Here is a 22,670-nt window from a genome sequence, read left to right on the forward strand (position 1 = left end):
GTTATTATTAAAGATGGCTAGTTATTAGAACACTAATAATTATTAGCTTTGCATTGCATGTGGCTGTGTCTGTGTGCACACCTTGTATCTCTTCTTGCAGCCAGGCACTGGACAGGCGAAAGGCTTCTCGTCTCCCCCGTTCATGCACATGGAGCTCAGGATGGATTCTGAACTAATAGCACTCTCTGTAGTCCACGACTCATCACTGTCCGAGTCTTCATACTCTACATCCTCTTCATCACACTCACTGCCTGAGGGGAAGCACCAACCATCATCAGTCTACTACAACACAGTGCATCATAGGTGTCACAGTTCCTGTCAATCACCAACACACACAACACACACAAACACACAAACCACACCAACATACAGACACACACAAACACACAAAACACACCAACATACAGACACACACAAAACACACAAAAAACACACCAACATACAGACACACACAAACACACAAAACACACCAACATACAGACACACACAAAACACACCAACATACAGACACACACAAACACACCAACATACAGACAAACACAAACACACCAACATACAGACACACACAAACACACCAACATAGACACACACAAACACACAAAACACACCAACATACAGACACACACAAACACACCAACATAGACACACAAACACACAAAACACACCAACATACAGACACACACAAACATACAAAACACACCAACATACAGACACACACAAACACACAAAACACACCAACATACAGACACACACAAACATACAAAACACACCAACATACAGACACACACAAACACACAAAACACACCAACATACAGACACACACAAACACACAAAACACACCAACATACAGACACACACAAACACACAAAACACACCAACATACAGACACACACAAAACACACCAACATACAGACACACACAAAACACACCAACATACAGACACACACAAACACACCAACATACAGACACACACAAACACACCAACATACAGACACACACAAACACACAAACACACCAACATACAGACACACACAAACACACCAACATACAGACACACACAAACACACAAACACACCAACATACAGACACACACAAACACACAAAACACACCAACATACAGACACACACAAACACACAAAACACACCAACATACAGACACACACAAACACACCAACATAGACACACAAACACACAAAACACACCAACATACAGACACACACAAACATACAAAACACACCAACATACAGACACACACAAACACACAAAACACACCAACATACAGACACACACAAACATACAAAACACACCAACATACAGACACACACAAACACACAAAACACACCAACATACAGACACACACAAACACACAAAACACACCAACATACAGACACACACAAACACACAAAACACACCAACATACAGACACACACAAAACACACCAACATACAGACACACACAAACACACCAACATAGACACACACAAACACACCAACATACAGACACACACAAACACACAAAACACACCAACATACAGACACACACAAACACACCAACATACAGACACACACAAACACACCAACATACAGACACACACAAACACACAAACACACCAACATACAGACACACACAAACACACCAACATACAGACACACACAAACACACAAACACACCAACATACAGACACACACAAACACACAAAACACACCAACATACAGACACACACAAACACACAAAACACACCAACATACAGACACACACAAACACACAAAACACACCAACATACAGACACACACAAACACACAAAACACACCAACATACAGACACACACAAAACACACCAACATACAGACACACACAAACACACCAACATAGACACACACAAACACACCAACATACAGACACACACAAACACACAAAACACACCAACATACAGACACACACAAACACACCAACATACAGACACACACAAACACACAAACACACCAACATACAGACACACACAAACACACAAAACACACCAACATACAGACACACACAAACACACAAAACACACCAACATACAGACACACACAAACACACAAACACACCAACATACAGACACACACAAACACACAAACACACCAACATAGACACACACAAACACACCAACATACAGACACACACAAAACACACCAACATACAGACACACACAAACACACCAACATACAGACACACACAAACACACCAACATGCAGACACACACAAACACACCAACATACAGACACACACAAACACACAAACACACCAACATACAGACACACACAAACACACAAAACACACCAACATACAGACACACACAAACACACCAACATACAGACACACACAAACACACAAACACACCAACATAGACACACACAAACACACCAACATACAGACACACACAAAACACACCAACATACAGACACACACAAACACACCAACATACAGACACACACAAACACACCAACATACAGACACACACAAACACACCAACATACAGACACACACAAACACACACACACACCAACATACAGACACACACAAACACACAAACACACCAACATACAGACACACACAAACACACAAACACACCAACATACAGACACACACAAACACACCAAAATACAGACACACACAAACACACCAACATAGACACACACAAACACACAAAACACACCAACATACAGACACACACAAACACACAAACACACCAACATACAGACACACACAAACACACAAAACACACCAACATACAGACACACACAAACACACAAAACACACCAACACACACAAACACACACCAACATGCACAAACACACCAACACACACCAGCACACCCAAACACACACATATACACACAAACACACACAAATACACACAAACACACCAACACACTCAAATACACAAACACACACAAATACACCAACACAAACACACTCAAATACACAAACACACAAATACACCAAAACACACAAACACACTCAAATACAATCAAATACACCAACACACACAAATACACCAACACACACAAACACACTCAAATACACAAATACACCAACACACACAAACACACTCAAATACACACAAATACACCAACACACACAAACACACTCAAATACACAAATACACCAACACACACAAACACACTCAAACACACACAAATACACCAACACACACAAACACAATCAAATACACCAACACACACAAACACACCAACACACACACACCAACACACACACACACCAACACACTCAAATACACACAAATACACCAACACTCAAATACACACAAATACACCAACACACACACACACCAACACACACAAACACACCAACACACACAAACACACCAACACACACAAACACACCAACACACAAATACACCAACACACTCAAATACACCAACACACAAATACACACAAATACACCAACACACTCAAATACACCAACACACACAAATACACACAAATACACCAACACACTCAAATACACCAACACACACAAATACACCAACACACACAAATACACCAACACACTCAAATACACCAACACACACAAATACACCAACACACACAAACACCAACACACACAAATACACCAACACACAAATACACACAAATACACCAACACACACAAACACACTCAAATACACACAAATACACACAAATACACCAACACACAAACACACTCAAATAAACAAACACACCAACACACACAAACACACCAACACACACAAATACACCAACACACTCAAATACACACCAACACACTCAAATACACACCAACACACACAAATACACACCAACACACTCAAATACACACCAACACACACAAATACACACCAACACACTCAAATACACACCAACACACACAAATACACACCAACACACTCAAATACACACCAACACACACAAATACACACCAACACACTCAAATACACACCAACACACTCAAATACACACCAACACACTCAAATACACACCAACACACTCAAATACACACCAACACACACAAATACACACCAACACACTCAAATACACACCAACACACTCAAATACACACCAACACACTCAAATACACACCAACACACACAAATACACACCAACACACTCAAATACACACCAACACACTCAAAAACACCAACACACTCAAATACACCAACACACTCAAATACACACCAACACACACAAATACACACCAACACACTCAAATACACACCAACACACACAAATACACCAACACACTCAAATACACACCAACACACTCAAATACACACCAACACACTCAAATACACCAACACACTCAAATACACCAACACACACAAATACACACCAACACACACAAATACACACCAACACACTCAAATACACACCAACACACTCAAATACACACCAACACACTCAAATACACACCAACACACACAAATACACACCAACACACTCAAATACACACCAACACACTCAAATACACACCAACACACACAAATACACCAACACACTCAAATACACCAACACACTCAAATACACACCAACACACTCAAATACACACCAACACACTCAAATACACCAACACACTCAAATACACCAACACACTCAAATACACACCAACACACACAAATACACACCAACACACACAAATACACCAACACACACAAATACACCAACACACTCAAATACACACCAACACACTCAATATACACACAAATACACCAACACACTCAAATACACCAACACACTCAAATACACACCAACACACTCAAATACACACCAACACACTCAAATACACACCAACACACTCAAATACACACCAACACACACAAATACACACCAACACACTCAAATACACACCAACACACTCAAATACACACCAACACACTCAAATACACACCAACACACACAAATACACACAAATACACACCAACACACTCAAATACACCAACACACTCAAATACACCAACACACTCAAATACACACCAACACACTCAAATACACACCAACACACACAAATACACCAACACACTCAAATACACACCAACACAATCAAATACACCAACACACACAAACACACTCAAATACACACAAATACACCAACACACACAAACACACTCAAATACACACAAATACACCAACACACAAATACACCAACACACACAAACACACTCAAATACACACAAATACACCAACACACAAATACACCAACACACACAAACACACTCAAATACACACAAATACACACAAATACACCAACACACAAACACACTCAAATACACAAACACACCAACACACACAAACACACCAACACACAAATACACACCAACACACAAATACACACCAACACACACAAATACACCAACACACTCAAATACACACCAACACACACAAATACACACCAACACACACAAATACACACCAACACACTCAAATACACACCAACACACTCAAATACACACCAACACACTCAAATACACACCAACACACACAAATACACCAACACACTCAAATACACACCAACACACTCAAACACACCAACACACTCAAATACACCAACACACTCAAACACACTCAAATACACACAAATACACCAACTCACTCAAATACACACAAATACACCAACACACACAAACAGACACCAACACACACCAGCACACCAAAACACACACAAACACACACATATACACACAAACACACTCAAACACACAAATACACACAAATACACCAACACACTCAAACACACTCAAATACACAAACAAAATCAAATACACAAACACACACAAATACACCAAAACACACAAACACACACAAATACACCAACACACACAAACACACTCAAATACACAAATACACCAACACACAAACACACTCAAATACACAAATACACCAACACACACAAACACACCAACACACACACACACCAACACACACACACACCAACACACTCAAATACACCAACACTCAAATACACCAACACACAAACACACCAACACACACAAACACACACAAACACACCAACACACACAAACACACCAACACACACAAATACAGACCAACACACTCAAATACACACAAATACACCAACACACACAAATACACACCAACACACTCAAATACACACCAACACACTCAAATACACCAACACACAAAAATACACACCAACACACACAAATACACCAACACACTCAAATACACACCAACACACTCAAATACACCAACACACACAAACACACTCAAATACACTCAAATACACACAAATACACCAACACACACAAACACACTCAAATACACACAAATACACCAACACACAAATACACACAAATACACCAACACACACAAACACTCAAATACACACAAATACACCAACACACAAACACACTCAAATACACAAACACACCAACACACACAAATACACCAACACACACAAACACACCAACACACAAACACACCAACACACACAAATACACACCAACACACACAAATACACACCAACACACTCAAATACACACCAACACACTCAAATACACACCAACACACACAAATACACACCAACACACTCAAATACACACCAACACACACAAATACACACCAACACACACAAATACACACCAACACACTCAAATACACACCAACACACACAAATACACCAACACACTCAAATACACACCAACACACACAAATACACACCAACACACACAAATACACCAACACACTCAAATACACACCAACACACTCAAACACACCAACACACACAAATACACTCAAATACACCAACACACACCAACACACTCAAATACACCAACACACTCAAACACACTCAAACACACCAACACACTCAAACACACACAAATACACCAACACACTCAAATACACACAAATACACCAACACACTCAAATACACACAAATACACCAACACACTCAAATACACACAAATACACCAACACACACAAACACACACCAACATGCACAAACACACCAACACACACCAGCACACCCAAACACACACAAACACACACATATACACACAAACACACTCAAACACACAAACACACCAACACACTCAAATACACAAACACACACAAATACACCAACACACTCAAATACACAAACAAAATCAAATACACAAACACACACAAATACACCAAAACACACAAACACACTCAAATACACAAACACAATCAAATACACCAACACACACAAATACACCAACACACACAAACACACTCAAATACACAAATACACCAACACACACACAAACACACTCAAATACACACAAATACACCAACACACACAAACACAATCAAATACACCAACACACACAAACACACCAACACACTCAAATACACCAACACTCAAATACACACAAATACACCAACACACAAACACACCAACACACAAATACACCAACACACACAAATACACCAACACACACAAACACACCAACACACACAAACACACCAACACACACAAATACACACCAACACACTCAAATACACACCAACACACTCAAATACACACAAATACACCAACACACACAAATACACACAAACACACTCAAATACACACCAACACACTCAAATACACACAAATACACCAACACACTCAAATACACCAACACACACAAATACACACCAACACACTCAAATACACACCAACACACTCAAATACACCAACACACAAAAATACACACCAACACACACAAATACACCAACACACTCAAATACACACCAACACACTCAAATACACCAACACACACAAACACACTCAAATACACTCAAATACACACAAATACACCAACACACACAAACACACACAAACACACTCAAACACAATCAAATACACCAACACACACAAACACACCAACACACACACACACACACCAACACACTCAAATACACCAACACTCAAATACACACAAATACACCAACACACAAACACACCAACACACAAATACACCAACACACACAAATACACCAACACACACAAACACACCAACACACACAAATACACACCAACACACACAAATACACACCAACACACACAAATACACACCAACACACTCAAATACACACAAATACACCAACACACACATATACACACAAACACACTCAAATACACACCAACACACTCAAATACACCAACACACACAAATACACACCAACACACTCAAATACACACCAACACACTCAAATACACACCAACACACTCAAATACACCAACACACACAAACACACTCAAATACACTCAAATACACCAACACACACAAACACACTCAAATACACACCAACACACTCAAATACACCAACACACAAACACACTCAAATACACAAACACACCAACACACACAAATACACCAACACACACAAACACACCAACACACACAAATACACACCAACACACTCAAATACACACCAACACACACAAATACACCAACACACTCAAATACACACCAACACACACAAATACACACCAACACACAAATACACACCAACACACACAAATACACACCAACACACTCAAATACACACCAACACACACAAATACACACCAACACACTCAAATACACACCAACACACTCAAATACACACCAACACACTCAAATACACCAACACACTCAAATACACACAAATACACCAACACACTCAAATACACCAACACACTCAAATACACACCAACACACACAAATACACCAACAGACTCAAATACACACCAACACACACAAATACACCAACACACACCAACACACTCAAATACACCAACACACTCAAACACACTCAAATACACCAACACACTCAAACACACTCAAATACACCAACACACTCAAATACACCAACACACTCAAACACACCAACACACTCAAACACACCAACACACACAAATACACCAACAGACACCAACAGACTCAAATACACCAACACACTCAAACACACTCAAATACACCAACACACTCAAACACACTCAAATACACCAACACACACCAACAGACTCAAATACACCAACACACTCAAACACACTCAAATACACCAACACACACCAACACACTCAAATACACCAACACACTCAAACACACCAACACACTCAAACACACCAACAGACACCAACAGACTCAAATACACCAACACACTCAAACACACTCAAATACACCAACACACACCAACACACTCAAATACACCAACACACTCAAACACACCAACACACACAAATACACCAACAGACACCAACAGACTCAAATACACCAACACACACCAACACACTCAAATACACCAACACACTCAAACACACTCAAATACACCAACACACACCAACACACTCAAATACACCAACACACACAAATACACCAACACACACCAACACACTCAAATACACCCCAACACACTCAAATACACCCCAACACACTCAAATACACCCCAACACACTCAAATACACACCAACACACTCAAATACACACCAACACACTCAAATACACACCAACACACTCAAATACACCAACACACTCAAATACACCAACACACACCAACACACTCAAATACACCCCAACACACTCAAATACACACCAACACACTCAAATACACACCAACACACTCAAATACACACCAACACACTCAAATACACCAACACACACCAACACACTCAAATACACCAACACACTCAAACACACCAACACACACCAACACACTCAAATACACCAACACACTCAAATACACCAACACACTCAAACACACTCAAATACACCAACACACACCAACACACTCAAATACACCAACACACTCAAATACACCAACACACTCAAATACACACAAATACACCAACTCACTCAAATACACACTGTTACGTGCCACGGCACGTATTTCGGTTATTTTTATTTTCGGTTATTCGGTTATTATGATGGCTTTGTTTACAGCGTAACCGATTGGGAGGAACGTGATGCAGTTGGCCGCATGCCATCTACCTGCCGCTGATGGGAGGAGCTGAGTCGCGCTATCGCCGCCCCGGGTGATTAACCGGAAGAAGAGTCAGGCTATAAAAGCGAGACACTGACACCGCATCGGGCGCGGCGTTTTGTTTCTGCTTGTGTGTGCAATCGCGTGGTTTGTTTGTCTATCTAAATACTTGGTGTATTGAGGTGTATGTACAGCTGTGTGTGTTTGTGTAGTGTTGTGCTGACGGGGCTCGGACAGGTAAGAAAGAGCGCGCTCATACACTGTGCAACACGTAGGACGTCACACTGTCTAGACACTTTAGGAAAGGGGCGGGTGCCACCCCCTGTATTTAAGTTTGTAAGGGAAGCGCAGTATAGGCAGGTTTTTGGTTTCACTTTTGTTTGTAGTCCAGGATGTATTAAACATAAAGCAGCGTGAGGGAAGTATCATTTTTTCTTTTACTTGGTTTTCTTTTCTTCAGCACCGCCGTTGTCCAGCCCCGTGTTTGGCTTGTTTGTGAAATTTGTAAATATTGTAAATACGTGTTTTCTGTTGTACAGCACAGTAAACTGATTAAGCACTACAGGTTGTGTCGCGAAACCTTGTTTTTTTTATTCAGCCAGTCTACACTGTGTGTCATTGTTTAGACCCGGTTTGGACTCTTTCACCCACTGTCAGCTTGATAAACCACCGGTTGCTGACCCTGAGTCTCCCCTAGGCCTACTTCGGGGTCGTAACACACACAAATACACCAACACACTCAAATACACCAACACACTCAAACACACCAACACACACAAATACACTCAAATACACAAACACACACCAACACACTCAAATACACCAACAAACTCAAATACACCAACACACTCAAATACACACAAATACACCAACACACTCAAACACACCAACACACAAACACACACCAACTCACCGACACACACAAACAGACACCAACAAACTAAAATACACACAAACACACCAACACACACAAACACACAAATACACACAAATACACCAACACACTCAAATACACCAACACACACAAACACAAACACACTCAAATACACCAACACAATCAAATACACCAACACACACAAACACACCAACACACACAAACACACCAACACACACAAACACACCAACACACACAAACACACCAACACACACAAACACACACAAATACACCAACACACTCAAATACACCAACACACACAAACACAAACACACTCAAATACACCAACACACTCAAATACACCAACACACTCAAATACACCAACACACTCAAATACACCAACACACTCAAATACACCAACACACACAAACACACCAACACACACAAACACACCAACACACACAAACACACCAACACACACACAAACACACCAACACACACACAAACACACCAACACACACACAAACACACCAACACACACAAACACACCAACACACACAAACACACCAACACACACAAACACACCAACACACACACAAACACACCAACACACACAAATACACCAACACACACAAATACACCAACACACACAAACACACCAACACACACACAAACACACCAACACACACAAACACACCAACACACAAACACACCAACACACACACAAACACACCAACACACACACAAACACACCAACACACACACAAACACACCAACACACAAACACACCAACACACACACACACAAACACACACACACACAAACACACACACAAACACACCAACACACAAACACACCAACACACACACACAAACACACCAACACACACACAAACACACCAACATACACACACACAAACACACCAACACACACACACACACCAACATACACACACACCAACACACACAAATACACCAACACACACAAATACACCAACACACACACAAACACACCAACACACACACAAACACACCAACACACACACAAACACACCAACACACACAAACACACCAACACACACAAACACACCAACACACACAAACACACCAACACACACACAAACACACCAACACACACACAAACACACCAACACACACAAATACACCAACACACACAAATACACCAACACACACAAATACACCAACACACACAAACACACCAACACACACACAAACACACCAACACACACAAACACACCAACACACAAACACACCAACACACACACAAACACACCAACACACACACAAACACACCAACACACACACAAATACACCAACACACACAAACACACCAACACACACACACACAAACACACACACAAACACACCAACACACAAACACACCAACACACACACACAAACACACCAACACACACACAAACACACCAACATACACACACACAAACACACCAACACACACACACACACCAACATACACACACACCAACACACACAAATACACCAACACACACAAATACACCAACACACACAAACACACCAACACACACACAAACACACCAACACACACACAAACACACCAACACACACACAAACACACCAACACACAAATACACCAACACACACAAACACACCAACACACACACACACAAACACACACACACACAAACACACACACAAACACACCAACACACACACACAAACACACCAACACACACACACAAACACACCAACACACACACACAAACACACCAACACACACACAAACACACCAACATACACACACACAAACACACCAACACACACACACACACCAACATACACACACACAAACACACACAAATACACCAACACACACAAATACACCAACACACACAAATACACCAACACACACAAACACACCAACACACACACAAACACACCAACACACACAAACACACCAACACACACACAAACACACCAACACACACAAACACACCAACACACACACAAACACACCAACACACACACAAACACACCAACACACACACAAACACACAAATACACCAACACACACACACACAAACACACACACACACAAACACACCAACACACACACACACAAACACACCAACACACACACAAACACACCAACATACACACACACAAACACACCAACACACACACACACAAACACACCAACACACACACACACACCAACATACACACACACAAACACACACAAATACACCAACACACACAAATACACCAACACACACAAACACACCAACACACACACAAACACACCAACACACACAAACACACCAACACACACACAAACACACCAACACACACACAAACACACCAACACACACACAAACACACAAATACACCAACACACACAAACACACACACACACAAACACACACAAACACACCAACACACACACAAACACACCAACACACACACAAACACACCAACATACACACACACAAACACACCAACACACACAAACACACCAACACACACAAACACACCAACATACACACACACAAACACACACAAATACACCAACTAACATAAATACACCAACAAACACACACAAACCTGTGGGTGTGCTGCTGCGGAAGGAAGATGAAGGTGTGATGGGCGGAGTCACAGGTGGGGTCAGACTGCCGTTGCTATGGCGAGGGGGTGTGGACATGCTGTTACGGGAGACATTTCCAGTGACTGAAAGCGCCAGTTTTGGCTGCACCTTTTTCTTCTGGTTCTCCTGCTCCCTGCGTGCTGCTTCAGTCATGAATCTACAAACACACACACACACATTCTCAACATGACCTGCACACAATAACCCATAGTGGCAGAATGAAAACTCTTTAAAAACTGCACTCTCATTTAGATGTAAATTCAGAGCTTTTCTTCAGTACTCTGTAGTCTACACTCCTGCATTTGGGTCGTTTGTCCAGTTCTTCCTGCAGATCCTCTGAAGGTCAATCAGAGCAGATGTGGAGCATCTGCATCTTCAGCTCTCTCTCCAGATGTTCTTTGGGGTTCAGGTCTGAGCTATTCCTGGACCATTCAAGGGCCTTCAGAGACTTGTCCTAAAGCCACTACACTCTGACCTGAACCTTCTGTATGCTTTGGCCCGTTGTCATGCTGACAGGTGAACCTTCACCTGAGGTTGTGTGCACTCAAGAAGCTCTCTGTTTCTGGCTGCATTCGTCCTACTCTCTTTTCTAACCGGTCTCTCCATCCCTGCCAGTGAGAAGTCATACATGATGCTACCTCCACCATGCTTCACTGTAAAGCTGATATTAGCAGGCTGATGACTAGTGGCTCAGGAATGGCTTTATTGCAGCTTCTCTACCTCTAAAGGTCTCACTGATGGAGTGTTTTAGAGATGGTTGTTCTTCCAGCAGGTTCTCTCATCTCTGTGGAAGACTTCTGAAGCTCTGTTAGAGTGGACACTGGGTTCTTGGTCATCTCCCTGGCCATGGCCCTTCTGGTCCGGTTACTGAGTTTAGCCAGATGCCCAGCTTTAGGCAGAGTCCTGATGACTCCAAACCTTTTCCATTTCACAGTGATGAAGCTCACTGAGGAACATTCAAAGCTTCAGAAATGGTTTTATTCCCTCACGCTAATCTTGATGTTTGATCTTTCTTTTCCCCAAAGGTCAATTAACAGAGTGATTGATTTTATTATGTATTATAGGTGTATAGAGTTTAGCAGTCATCACACACAGACGCACCTGTTAATGTAGCTTAGGGCAACATAGGTGGGCTGCTGCAGCTCCTGTTTCTCCAAAACTCGAGGATCTGTATCTGTAACACAGGGAGCCAGAGAGGAGCAGTGGGGCATTTAATTACAAATAAATGAAAGATATTAATATAGCTGCAAGCAGTGATATGAGCACAAGGCACTAGCTCTGAGTAACAGGGAGATCAGACACCAGGAGGACATCAGCTCTCATTCCCATGGAGAAGCTACACTGAAGTACAGACTGATACACTAACAGCAGACGTTACAACTACACCGGCTACACACTCACGGCTCCATTACACACAGCTACACAAAATATATATCACACTTTCATCACCTGCTGAGATTTTACTGTAAATCTAGACTACTGTGTCTTTTCACCTCACACACACACACACACACACTCCTCCCCACCCCATTGCTTCAGAGACAGGAGGCAATTTCCACTGCCTGAGGGACACCAGGCACAATTTCAAACAATCCTAAATGTGTGTGTGTGTGTGTGTGTGTGTGTCATTGGTTTAAAATTTGTGTGCTGTACCTGCCCCCATGTGGTAACCTGTGGAAGTTTGAAACAGAAACCGAAGTACACACAGAAATACTGAAAAGGATACAGACACAAAGGGAAAGGAGTGAGTGAGTGAGTGTAGAAAATAAATTAGCAGGTGAGACACAGGGCCGTGCCTCCTGGTATGTGGAACAGAGAGAAATGGTGGAGAGCCAAAGCACACACACACACACAGATATTCCACAGATATGCTACAGCTGCAGTGACATATAAACACGTGTAAGAATTAGGTGATGTAGAAACCTATGACTTAGAGAGTTTTTAGAAGTGACTCCTTTAAAGTGTTGAGGTTAAAAAGCTGAAGGTTTCCTCAAAAACTTCAAAGAAACTAGGGGTTCAGTCGTTCATCTGAAAACACAACATTCAGAACAAATTATTCATGAAACACACTCAAGCTTCCAGCAAGAAGAGTGAGAACAGAACAGAAATGACCAGTTCTGAAAGTGGGTGGAGCTAAAGCCTGTGCTGGAGCAGAGGCTGTATGAGAGAAGTGAAAGGCGTTAGTGTTAACTAGCAAAGAGCAAATACGCCACCTTGTGGTGCATAAGGGTACGGGCCTGGGAAAAGGTTTGGTGTGTGTGTGTGTGTGTGTGTGTGTAAAAGCCTGGTATAGCATGGGGCAGTAAGCTCGTTTTCCAGATGGCTAATTAAAAAGCAGTGTACTGTTTAAACGTGTGTGAGATCAGCAGGTCTCCGGATAGAGGAGCAGAGGCACGGCAAGAGCTACACACAGGACTGTAATTACAGTTTCCAAAGCACAGCGGTACACAACACTCCTGCAGGAAGCTGCACCAATACACATACAGACAAGACACACACACACAAGAAAATGTACATGCAGAATAAACCCCCCACCCCACCCACACACACAAACACACACAAGAAAACGTACATACAGAATAAACCCCCCCCACACACACACACAAGAAAGCGTACATACAGAATAAACCCCCCCACCCCACACACACAAACACACACACAAGAAAGCGTACATACAAAATAAACCCCCCACCCCACACACACTGCAGGCTGGTATGAGGGAATTTCCTCCACAGCACACTAATTGGCCTATAAAAGTGTAGCGCACACACAGACACACACACACACTGTATAAGCAGCACTTCAAAGGCATTCTATGACCATTACCTTTGTGGAAGTTCTACTGAGATCTGAGAGGTTCTTTCCCATTTCATTTCTGCTGTAAACTAACAAACACAATCCCAGAGCAGCTATGATGATGCTGATGACACATGTATTGGTGCTGTCCATAATGGAACAGACTCCAGTGGTGTGTTCGAGTGTTGACCGTGTTCACACCTTCCTAATGGAGCAGGGCTTCTCGGGGCAGACAGCAGGCTTGTGAGATTTACAGGAAGTAAATGAATACAACAGATAAGTACAGAACATCTCTTCAAAACCAGCTCACTCAGGCTCCTCAGTCTCCCTCATGTATGTAAACCACGCCCCTTCACCCCAGCCATGACCCCTCTCCACCATCTCCCTCTCATTTATTAGGAACTGAAATGTGTTCTGCTGTCCTGAAGAGGGCGCTACCACAACAGTTCATCTTTAATCCTGTTGTACCTGTACTGATATCTGACTGCTGTCCTTCACTAAACATGCCATCTATCAGCGTGTGTTAAAACACGTGTTAAACACTGCACTACACACAGATAATGGGACAGCTGAACATCCTGTACACCAGATATGCTTCTCACTGGTCACTTTATTAGGTACACTTGCACCTGTTGCTCTGTACAATAGGTCACACTGCAGGAGCACAGCATGGGTTTGTTCCCTTTACAGCACTGACACCACACCTCATTTCAGCCATCTTTAAGTAAAATTTTGTGTACATGTTAAAAAAAAATGCATAGAAAAGAAGTGCACAGACAACTGGGGCATGAAATAAACAATCAAAGACCCAGAAACAGAACTGGACGATATTCTGACTCATCTCTATGGCAAAAATTACTAATATATAATAAAGCTGCAGAATTAACTGTTTAAAAAATCATGATCTCAATTCAACTTTCAATATATTTTAATCAAGAGGAGTGTAACTGTCCTCTGGAGTGTAAGGAGAGGAGAGGAGTGTAACTGTCCTCTGGAGTGTAAGGAGAGGAGAGGAGTGTAACTGTCCTCTGGAGTGTAAGGAGAGGAGCGTAACTGTCCTCTGGAGTGTAATAAGAGGAGTGTAACTGGCCTCAGGAGTGTAATAAGAGGAGTGTAACTGTCCTCTGGAGTGTAATAAGAGGAGTGTAACTGTCCTCTGGAGTGTAATAAGAGGAGTGTAACTGTCCTCTGGAGTGTAATAAGAGGAGTGTAACTGTCCTCTGGAGTGTAATAAGAGGAGCGTAACTGGCCTCTGGAGTGTAAGGAGAGGAGTGTAACTGTCCTCTGGAGTGTAATAAGAGGAGTGTAACTGGCCTCAGGAGTGTAATAAGAGGAGTGTAACTGTCCTCTGGAGTGTAATAAGAGGAGTGTAACTGTCCTCTGGAGTGTAATAAGAGGAGTGTAACTGTCCTCTGGAGTGTAATAAGAGGAGTGTAACTGTCCTCTGGAGTGTAATAAGAGGAGTGTAACTGTCCTCTGGAGTGTAATAAGAGGAGTGTAACTGTCCTCAGGAGTGTAATAAGAGGAGTGTAACTGTCCTCTGGAGTGTAAGGAGAGGAGAGGAGTGTAACTGTCCTCTGGAGTGTAATAAGAGGAGTGTAACTGTCCTCTGGAGTGTAAGGAGAGGAGTGTAACTGTCCTCTGGAGTGTAATAAGAGGAGTGTAACTGTCCTCAGGAGTGTAATAAGAGGAGTGTAACTGTCCTCTGGAGTGTAATAAGAGGAGTGTAACTGTCCTCTGGAGTGTAATAAGAGGAGAGTAACTGTCCTCAGGAGGGTAATAAGAGGAGTGTAACTGTCCTCTGGAGTGTAAGGAGAGGAGAGGAGTGTAACTGTCCTCTGGAGTGTAATAAGAGGAGTGTAACTGTCCTCTGGAGTGTAAGGAGAGGAGTGTAACTGTCCTCTGAAGTGTAAGGAGAGGAGAGGAGTGTAACTGTCCTCTGGAGTGTAATGAGAGGAGTGTAACTGGCCTCTGGAGTGTAATGAGAGGAGAGGAGTGTAACTGTCCTCTGGAGTGTAATAAGGGGAGTGTAACTGTCCTCTGGAGTGTAATAAGAGGAGTGTAACTGTCCTCTGGAGTGTAATAAGAGGAGTGTAACTGTCCTCTGGAGTGTAATAAGAGGAGTGTAACTGTCCTCAGGAGTGTAATAAGAGGAGTGTAACTGTCCTCTGGAGTGTAATAAGAGGAGTGTAACTGTCCTCTGGAGTGTAAGGAGAGGAGTGTAACTGTCCTCTGGAGTGTAATAAGAGGAGTGTAACTGTCCTCTGGAGTGTAAGGAGAGGAGAGGAGTGTAACTGTCCTCTGGAGTGTAATAAGAGGAGTTTAACTGTCCTCTGGAGTGTAAGGAGAGGAGAGGAGTGTAACTGTCCTCTGGAGTGTAATAAGAGAAGTGTAACTGTCCTCTGGAGTGTAATAAGAGGAGTGTAACTGTCCTCTGGAGTGTAAGGAGAGGAGTATAACTGGCCTCTGGAGTGTAATGAGAGGAGTGTAACTGGCCTCTGGAGTGTAATGAGAGGAGAGGAGTGTAACTGTCCTCTGGAGTGTAATAAGAGGAGTGTAACTGTCCTCTGGAGTGTAATAAGGGGAGTGTAACTGTCCTCTGGAGTGTAATAAGAGGAGTGTAACTGTCCTCTGGAGTGTAATAAGAGGAGTGTAACTGTCCTCTGGAGTGTAATAAGAGGAGTGTAACTGTCCTCTGGAGTGTAATAAGAGGAGTGTAACTGTCCTCAGGAGTGTAATAAGAGGAGTGTAACTGTCCTCTGGAGTGTAAGGAGAGGAGAGGAGTGTAACTGTCCTCTGGAGTGTAATAAGAGGAGTGTAACTGTCCTCTGGAGTGTAAGGAGAGGAGTGTAACTGTCCTCTGGAGTGTAATAAGAGGAGTGTAACTGTCCTCTGGAGTGTAATAAGAGGAGTGTAACTGTCCTCTGGAGTGTAAGGAGAGGAGTATAACTGGCCTCTGGAGTGTAATGAGAGGAGTGTAACTGGCCTCTGGAGTGTAATAAGAGGAGTGTAACTGTCCTCTGGAGTGTAATAAGAGGAGTGTAACTGTCCTCTGGAGTGTAATAAGAGGAGTGTAACTGTCCTCTGGAGTGTAATAAGAGGAGAGTAACTGTCCTCAGGAGGGTAATAAGAGGAGTGTAACTGTCCTCTGGAGTGTAAGGAGAGGAGAGGAGTGTAACTGTCCTCTGGAGTGTAATAAGAGGAGTGTAACTGTCCTCTGGAGTGTAAGGAGAGGAGTGTAACTGTCCTCTGAAGTGTAAGGAGAGGAGAGGAGTGTAACTGTCCTCTGGAGTGTAATGAGAGGAGTGTAACTGGCCTCTGGAGTGTAATGAGAGGAGAGGAGTGTAACTGTCCTCTGGAGTGTAATAAGGGGAGTGTAACTGTCCTCTGGAGTGTAATAAGAGGAGTGTAACTGTCCTCTGGAGTGTAATAAGAGGAGTGTAACTGTCCTCTGGAGTGTAATAAGAGGAGTGTAACTGTCCTCAGGAGTGTAATAAGAGGAGTGTAACTGTCCTCTGGAGTGTAATAAGAGGAGTGTAACTGTCCTCTGGAGTGTAAGGAGAGGAGTGTAACTGTCCTCTGGAGTGTAATAAGAGGAGTGTAACTGTCCTCTGGAGTGTAAGGAGAGGAGAGGAGTGTAACTGTCCTCTGGAGTGTAATAAGAGGAGTTTAACTGTCCTCTGGAGTGTAAGGAGAGGAGAGGAGTGTAACTGTCCTCTGGAGTGTAATAAGAGAAGTGTAACTGTCCTCTGGAGTGTAATAAGAGGAGTGTAACTGTCCTCTGGAGTGTAAGGAGAGGAGTATAACTGGCCTCTGGAGTGTAATGAGAGGAGTGTAACTGGCCTCTGGAGTGTAATGAGAGGAGAGGAGTGTAACTGTCCTCTGGAGTGTAATAAGAGGAGTGTAACTGTCCTCTGGAGTGTAATAAGGGGAGTGTAACTGTCCTCTGGAGTGTAATAAGAGGAGTGTAACTGTCCTCTGGAGTGTAATAAGAGGAGTGTAACTGTCCTCTGGAGTGTAATAAGAGGAGTGTAACTGTCCTCTGGAGTGTAATAAGAGGAGTGTAACTGTCCTCTGGAGTGTAATAAGAGGAGTGTAACTGTCCTCTGGAGTGTAATAAGAGGAGTGTAACTGTCCTCTGGAGTGTAATAAGAGGAGTGTAACTGTCCTCTGGAGTGTAATAAGAGGAGTGTAACTGTCCTCTGGAGTGTAATAAGAGGAGTGTAACTGTCCTCAGGAGTGTAAGGAGAGGAGAGAAGTGTAACTGTCCTCTGGAGTGTAATAAGAGGAGTGTAACTGTCCTCTGGAGTGTAAGGAGAGGAGTGTAACTGTCCTCTGGAGTGTAATAAGAGGAGTGTAACTGTCCTCTGGAGTGTAATAAGAGGAGTGTAACTGTCCTCTGGAGTGTAATAAGAGGAGTGTAACTGTCCTCAGGAGTGTAATAAGAGGAGTGTAACTGTCCTCTGGAGTGTAAGGAGAGGAGTGTAACTGTCCTCTGAAGTGTAAGGAGAGGAGTGTAACTGGCCTCTGGAGTGTAATGAGAGGAGTGTAACTGGCCTCTGGAGTGTAATGAGAGGAGAGGAGTGTAACTGTCCTCTGGAGTGTAATAAGGGGAGTGTAACTGTCCTCTGGAGTGTAATAAGAGGAGTGTAACTGTCCTCAGGAGTGTAATAAGAGGAGTGTAACTGTCCTCTAGAGTGTAATAAGAGGAGTGTAACTGTCCTCTGGAGTGTAATAAGAGGAGTGTAACTGTCCTCTGGAATGTAATAAGAGGAGTGTAACTGTCCTCTGGAGTGTTAGGAGAGGAGAAGAGTGTAACTGTCCTCTGGAGTGTTAGGAGAGGAGTGTAACTGTCCTCTGGAGTGTTAGGAGAGGAGTGTAACTGTCCTCTGGAGTGTTAGGAGAGGAGAGGAGTGTAACTGTCCTCTGGAGTGTAATAAGAGGAGTGTAACTGTCCTCTGGAGTGTAATAAGAGGAGTGTAACTGTCCTCTGGAGTGTAATGAGAGGAGTGTAACTGTCCTCTGGAGTGTAATAAGAGGAGTGTAACTGTCCTCTGGAGAAGTGCACAGACAACTGGGGCATGAAATAAACAATCAAAGACCCAGAAACAGAACTGGACGATATTCTGACTCATCTCTATGGCAAAAAATTACTAATATATAATAAAGCTGCAGAATTAACTGTTTAAAAAATCATGATCTCAATTCAACTTTCAATATATTTTAATCAAGAGGAGTGTAACTGTCCTCTGGAGTGTAATGAGAGGAGTGTAACTGTCCTCTGGAGTGTAATGAGAGGAGTGTAACTGGCCTCTGGAGTGTAAGGAGAGGAGAGGAGTGTAACTGTCCTCTGGAGTGTAAGGAGAGGAGATGAGTGTAACTGTCCTCTGGAGTGTAAGGAGAGGAGATGAGTGTAACTGTCCTCTGGAGTGTAATAAGAGGAGTGTAACTGTCCTCTGGAGTGTAAGGAGAGGAGATGAGTGTAACTGTCCTCTGGAGTGTAATAAGAGGAGTGTAACTGTCCTCTGGAGTGTAATAAGAGGAGTGTAACTGTCCTCTGGAGTGTAATAAGAGGAGTGTAACTGGCCTCTGGAGTGTAAGGAGAGGAGTGTAACTGGCCTCTGGAGTGTAATGAGAGGAGAGGAGTGTAACTGTCCTCTGGAGTGTAAGGAGAGGAGAGGAGTGTAACCGTCCTCTGGAGTGTAATAAGAGGAGTGTAACTGTCCTCTGGAGTGTAATAAGGGGAGTGTAACTGTCCTCTGGAGTGTAATAAGAGGAGTGTAACTGTCCTCTGGAGTGTAATAAGAGGAGTGTAACTGTCCTCTGGAATGTAATAAGAGGAGTGTAACTGTCCTCTGGAGTGTAATAAGAGGAGTGTAACTGTCCTCTGGAGTGTTAGGAGAGGAGAAGAGTGTAACTGTCCTCTGGAGTGTAATAAGAGGAGTGTAACTGTCCTCTGGAGTGTTAGGAGAGGAGTGTAACTGTCCTCTGGAGTGTAATAAGAGGAGTGTAACTGTCCTCTGGAGTGTAATAAGAGGAGAGGAGTGTAACTGTCCTCTGGAGTGTAAGGAGAGGAGTGTAACTGGCCTCTGGAGTGTAATAAGAGGAGTGTAACTGGCCTCTGGAGTGTAAGGAGAGGAGTGTAACTGTCCTCTGGAGTGTAAGGAGAGGAGTGTAACTGTCCTCTGGAGTGTAAGGAGAGGAGTGTAACTGGCCTCTGGAGTGTAAGGAGAGGAGAGGAGTGTAACTGTCCTCTGGAGTGTAAGGATTAGGAACAAGTACATCAGAGGGACAGCTCATGTTGGACGTTTGGGGGACAAAGTTAGGAAGGACAGATTAAGATGGTTTGGACATGTTCAGAGGAGGGAGAGTGAGTATATTGGTAGGAGAATGTTGGACATGGAGCTGC

The 22,670-nt window shown here is 42.8% G+C and overlaps 1 protein-coding gene across 3 annotated transcripts in view; it reads right to left on the reverse strand.

Annotated features, from left to right (window-relative positions):
* jazf1a (JAZF zinc finger 1a) overlaps nt 1-22,670 on the reverse strand; it is a 37,379-nt gene that overhangs the window by 5,095 nt on the left and 9,614 nt on the right. For all 3 annotated transcript variants that reach the window (XM_058377621.1, XM_058377619.1, XM_058377620.1), the window contains 3 exons: nt 14,567-14,639; nt 13,426-13,622; nt 82-251 (listed from right to left, as the gene is read on the reverse strand). In XM_058377621.1, coding sequence (XP_058233604.1) covers nt 82-251; nt 13,426-13,622; nt 14,567-14,639 — 440 coding nt within the window. The remainder of the gene's footprint in view (nt 1-81; nt 252-13,425; nt 13,623-14,566; nt 14,640-22,670) is intronic.

This window comes from Hemibagrus wyckioides, linkage group LG24 (assembly GCF_019097595.1).
Source record: "Hemibagrus wyckioides isolate EC202008001 linkage group LG24, SWU_Hwy_1.0, whole genome shotgun sequence".
NCBI lineage: Eukaryota > Metazoa > Chordata > Actinopteri > Siluriformes > Bagridae > Hemibagrus > Hemibagrus wyckioides.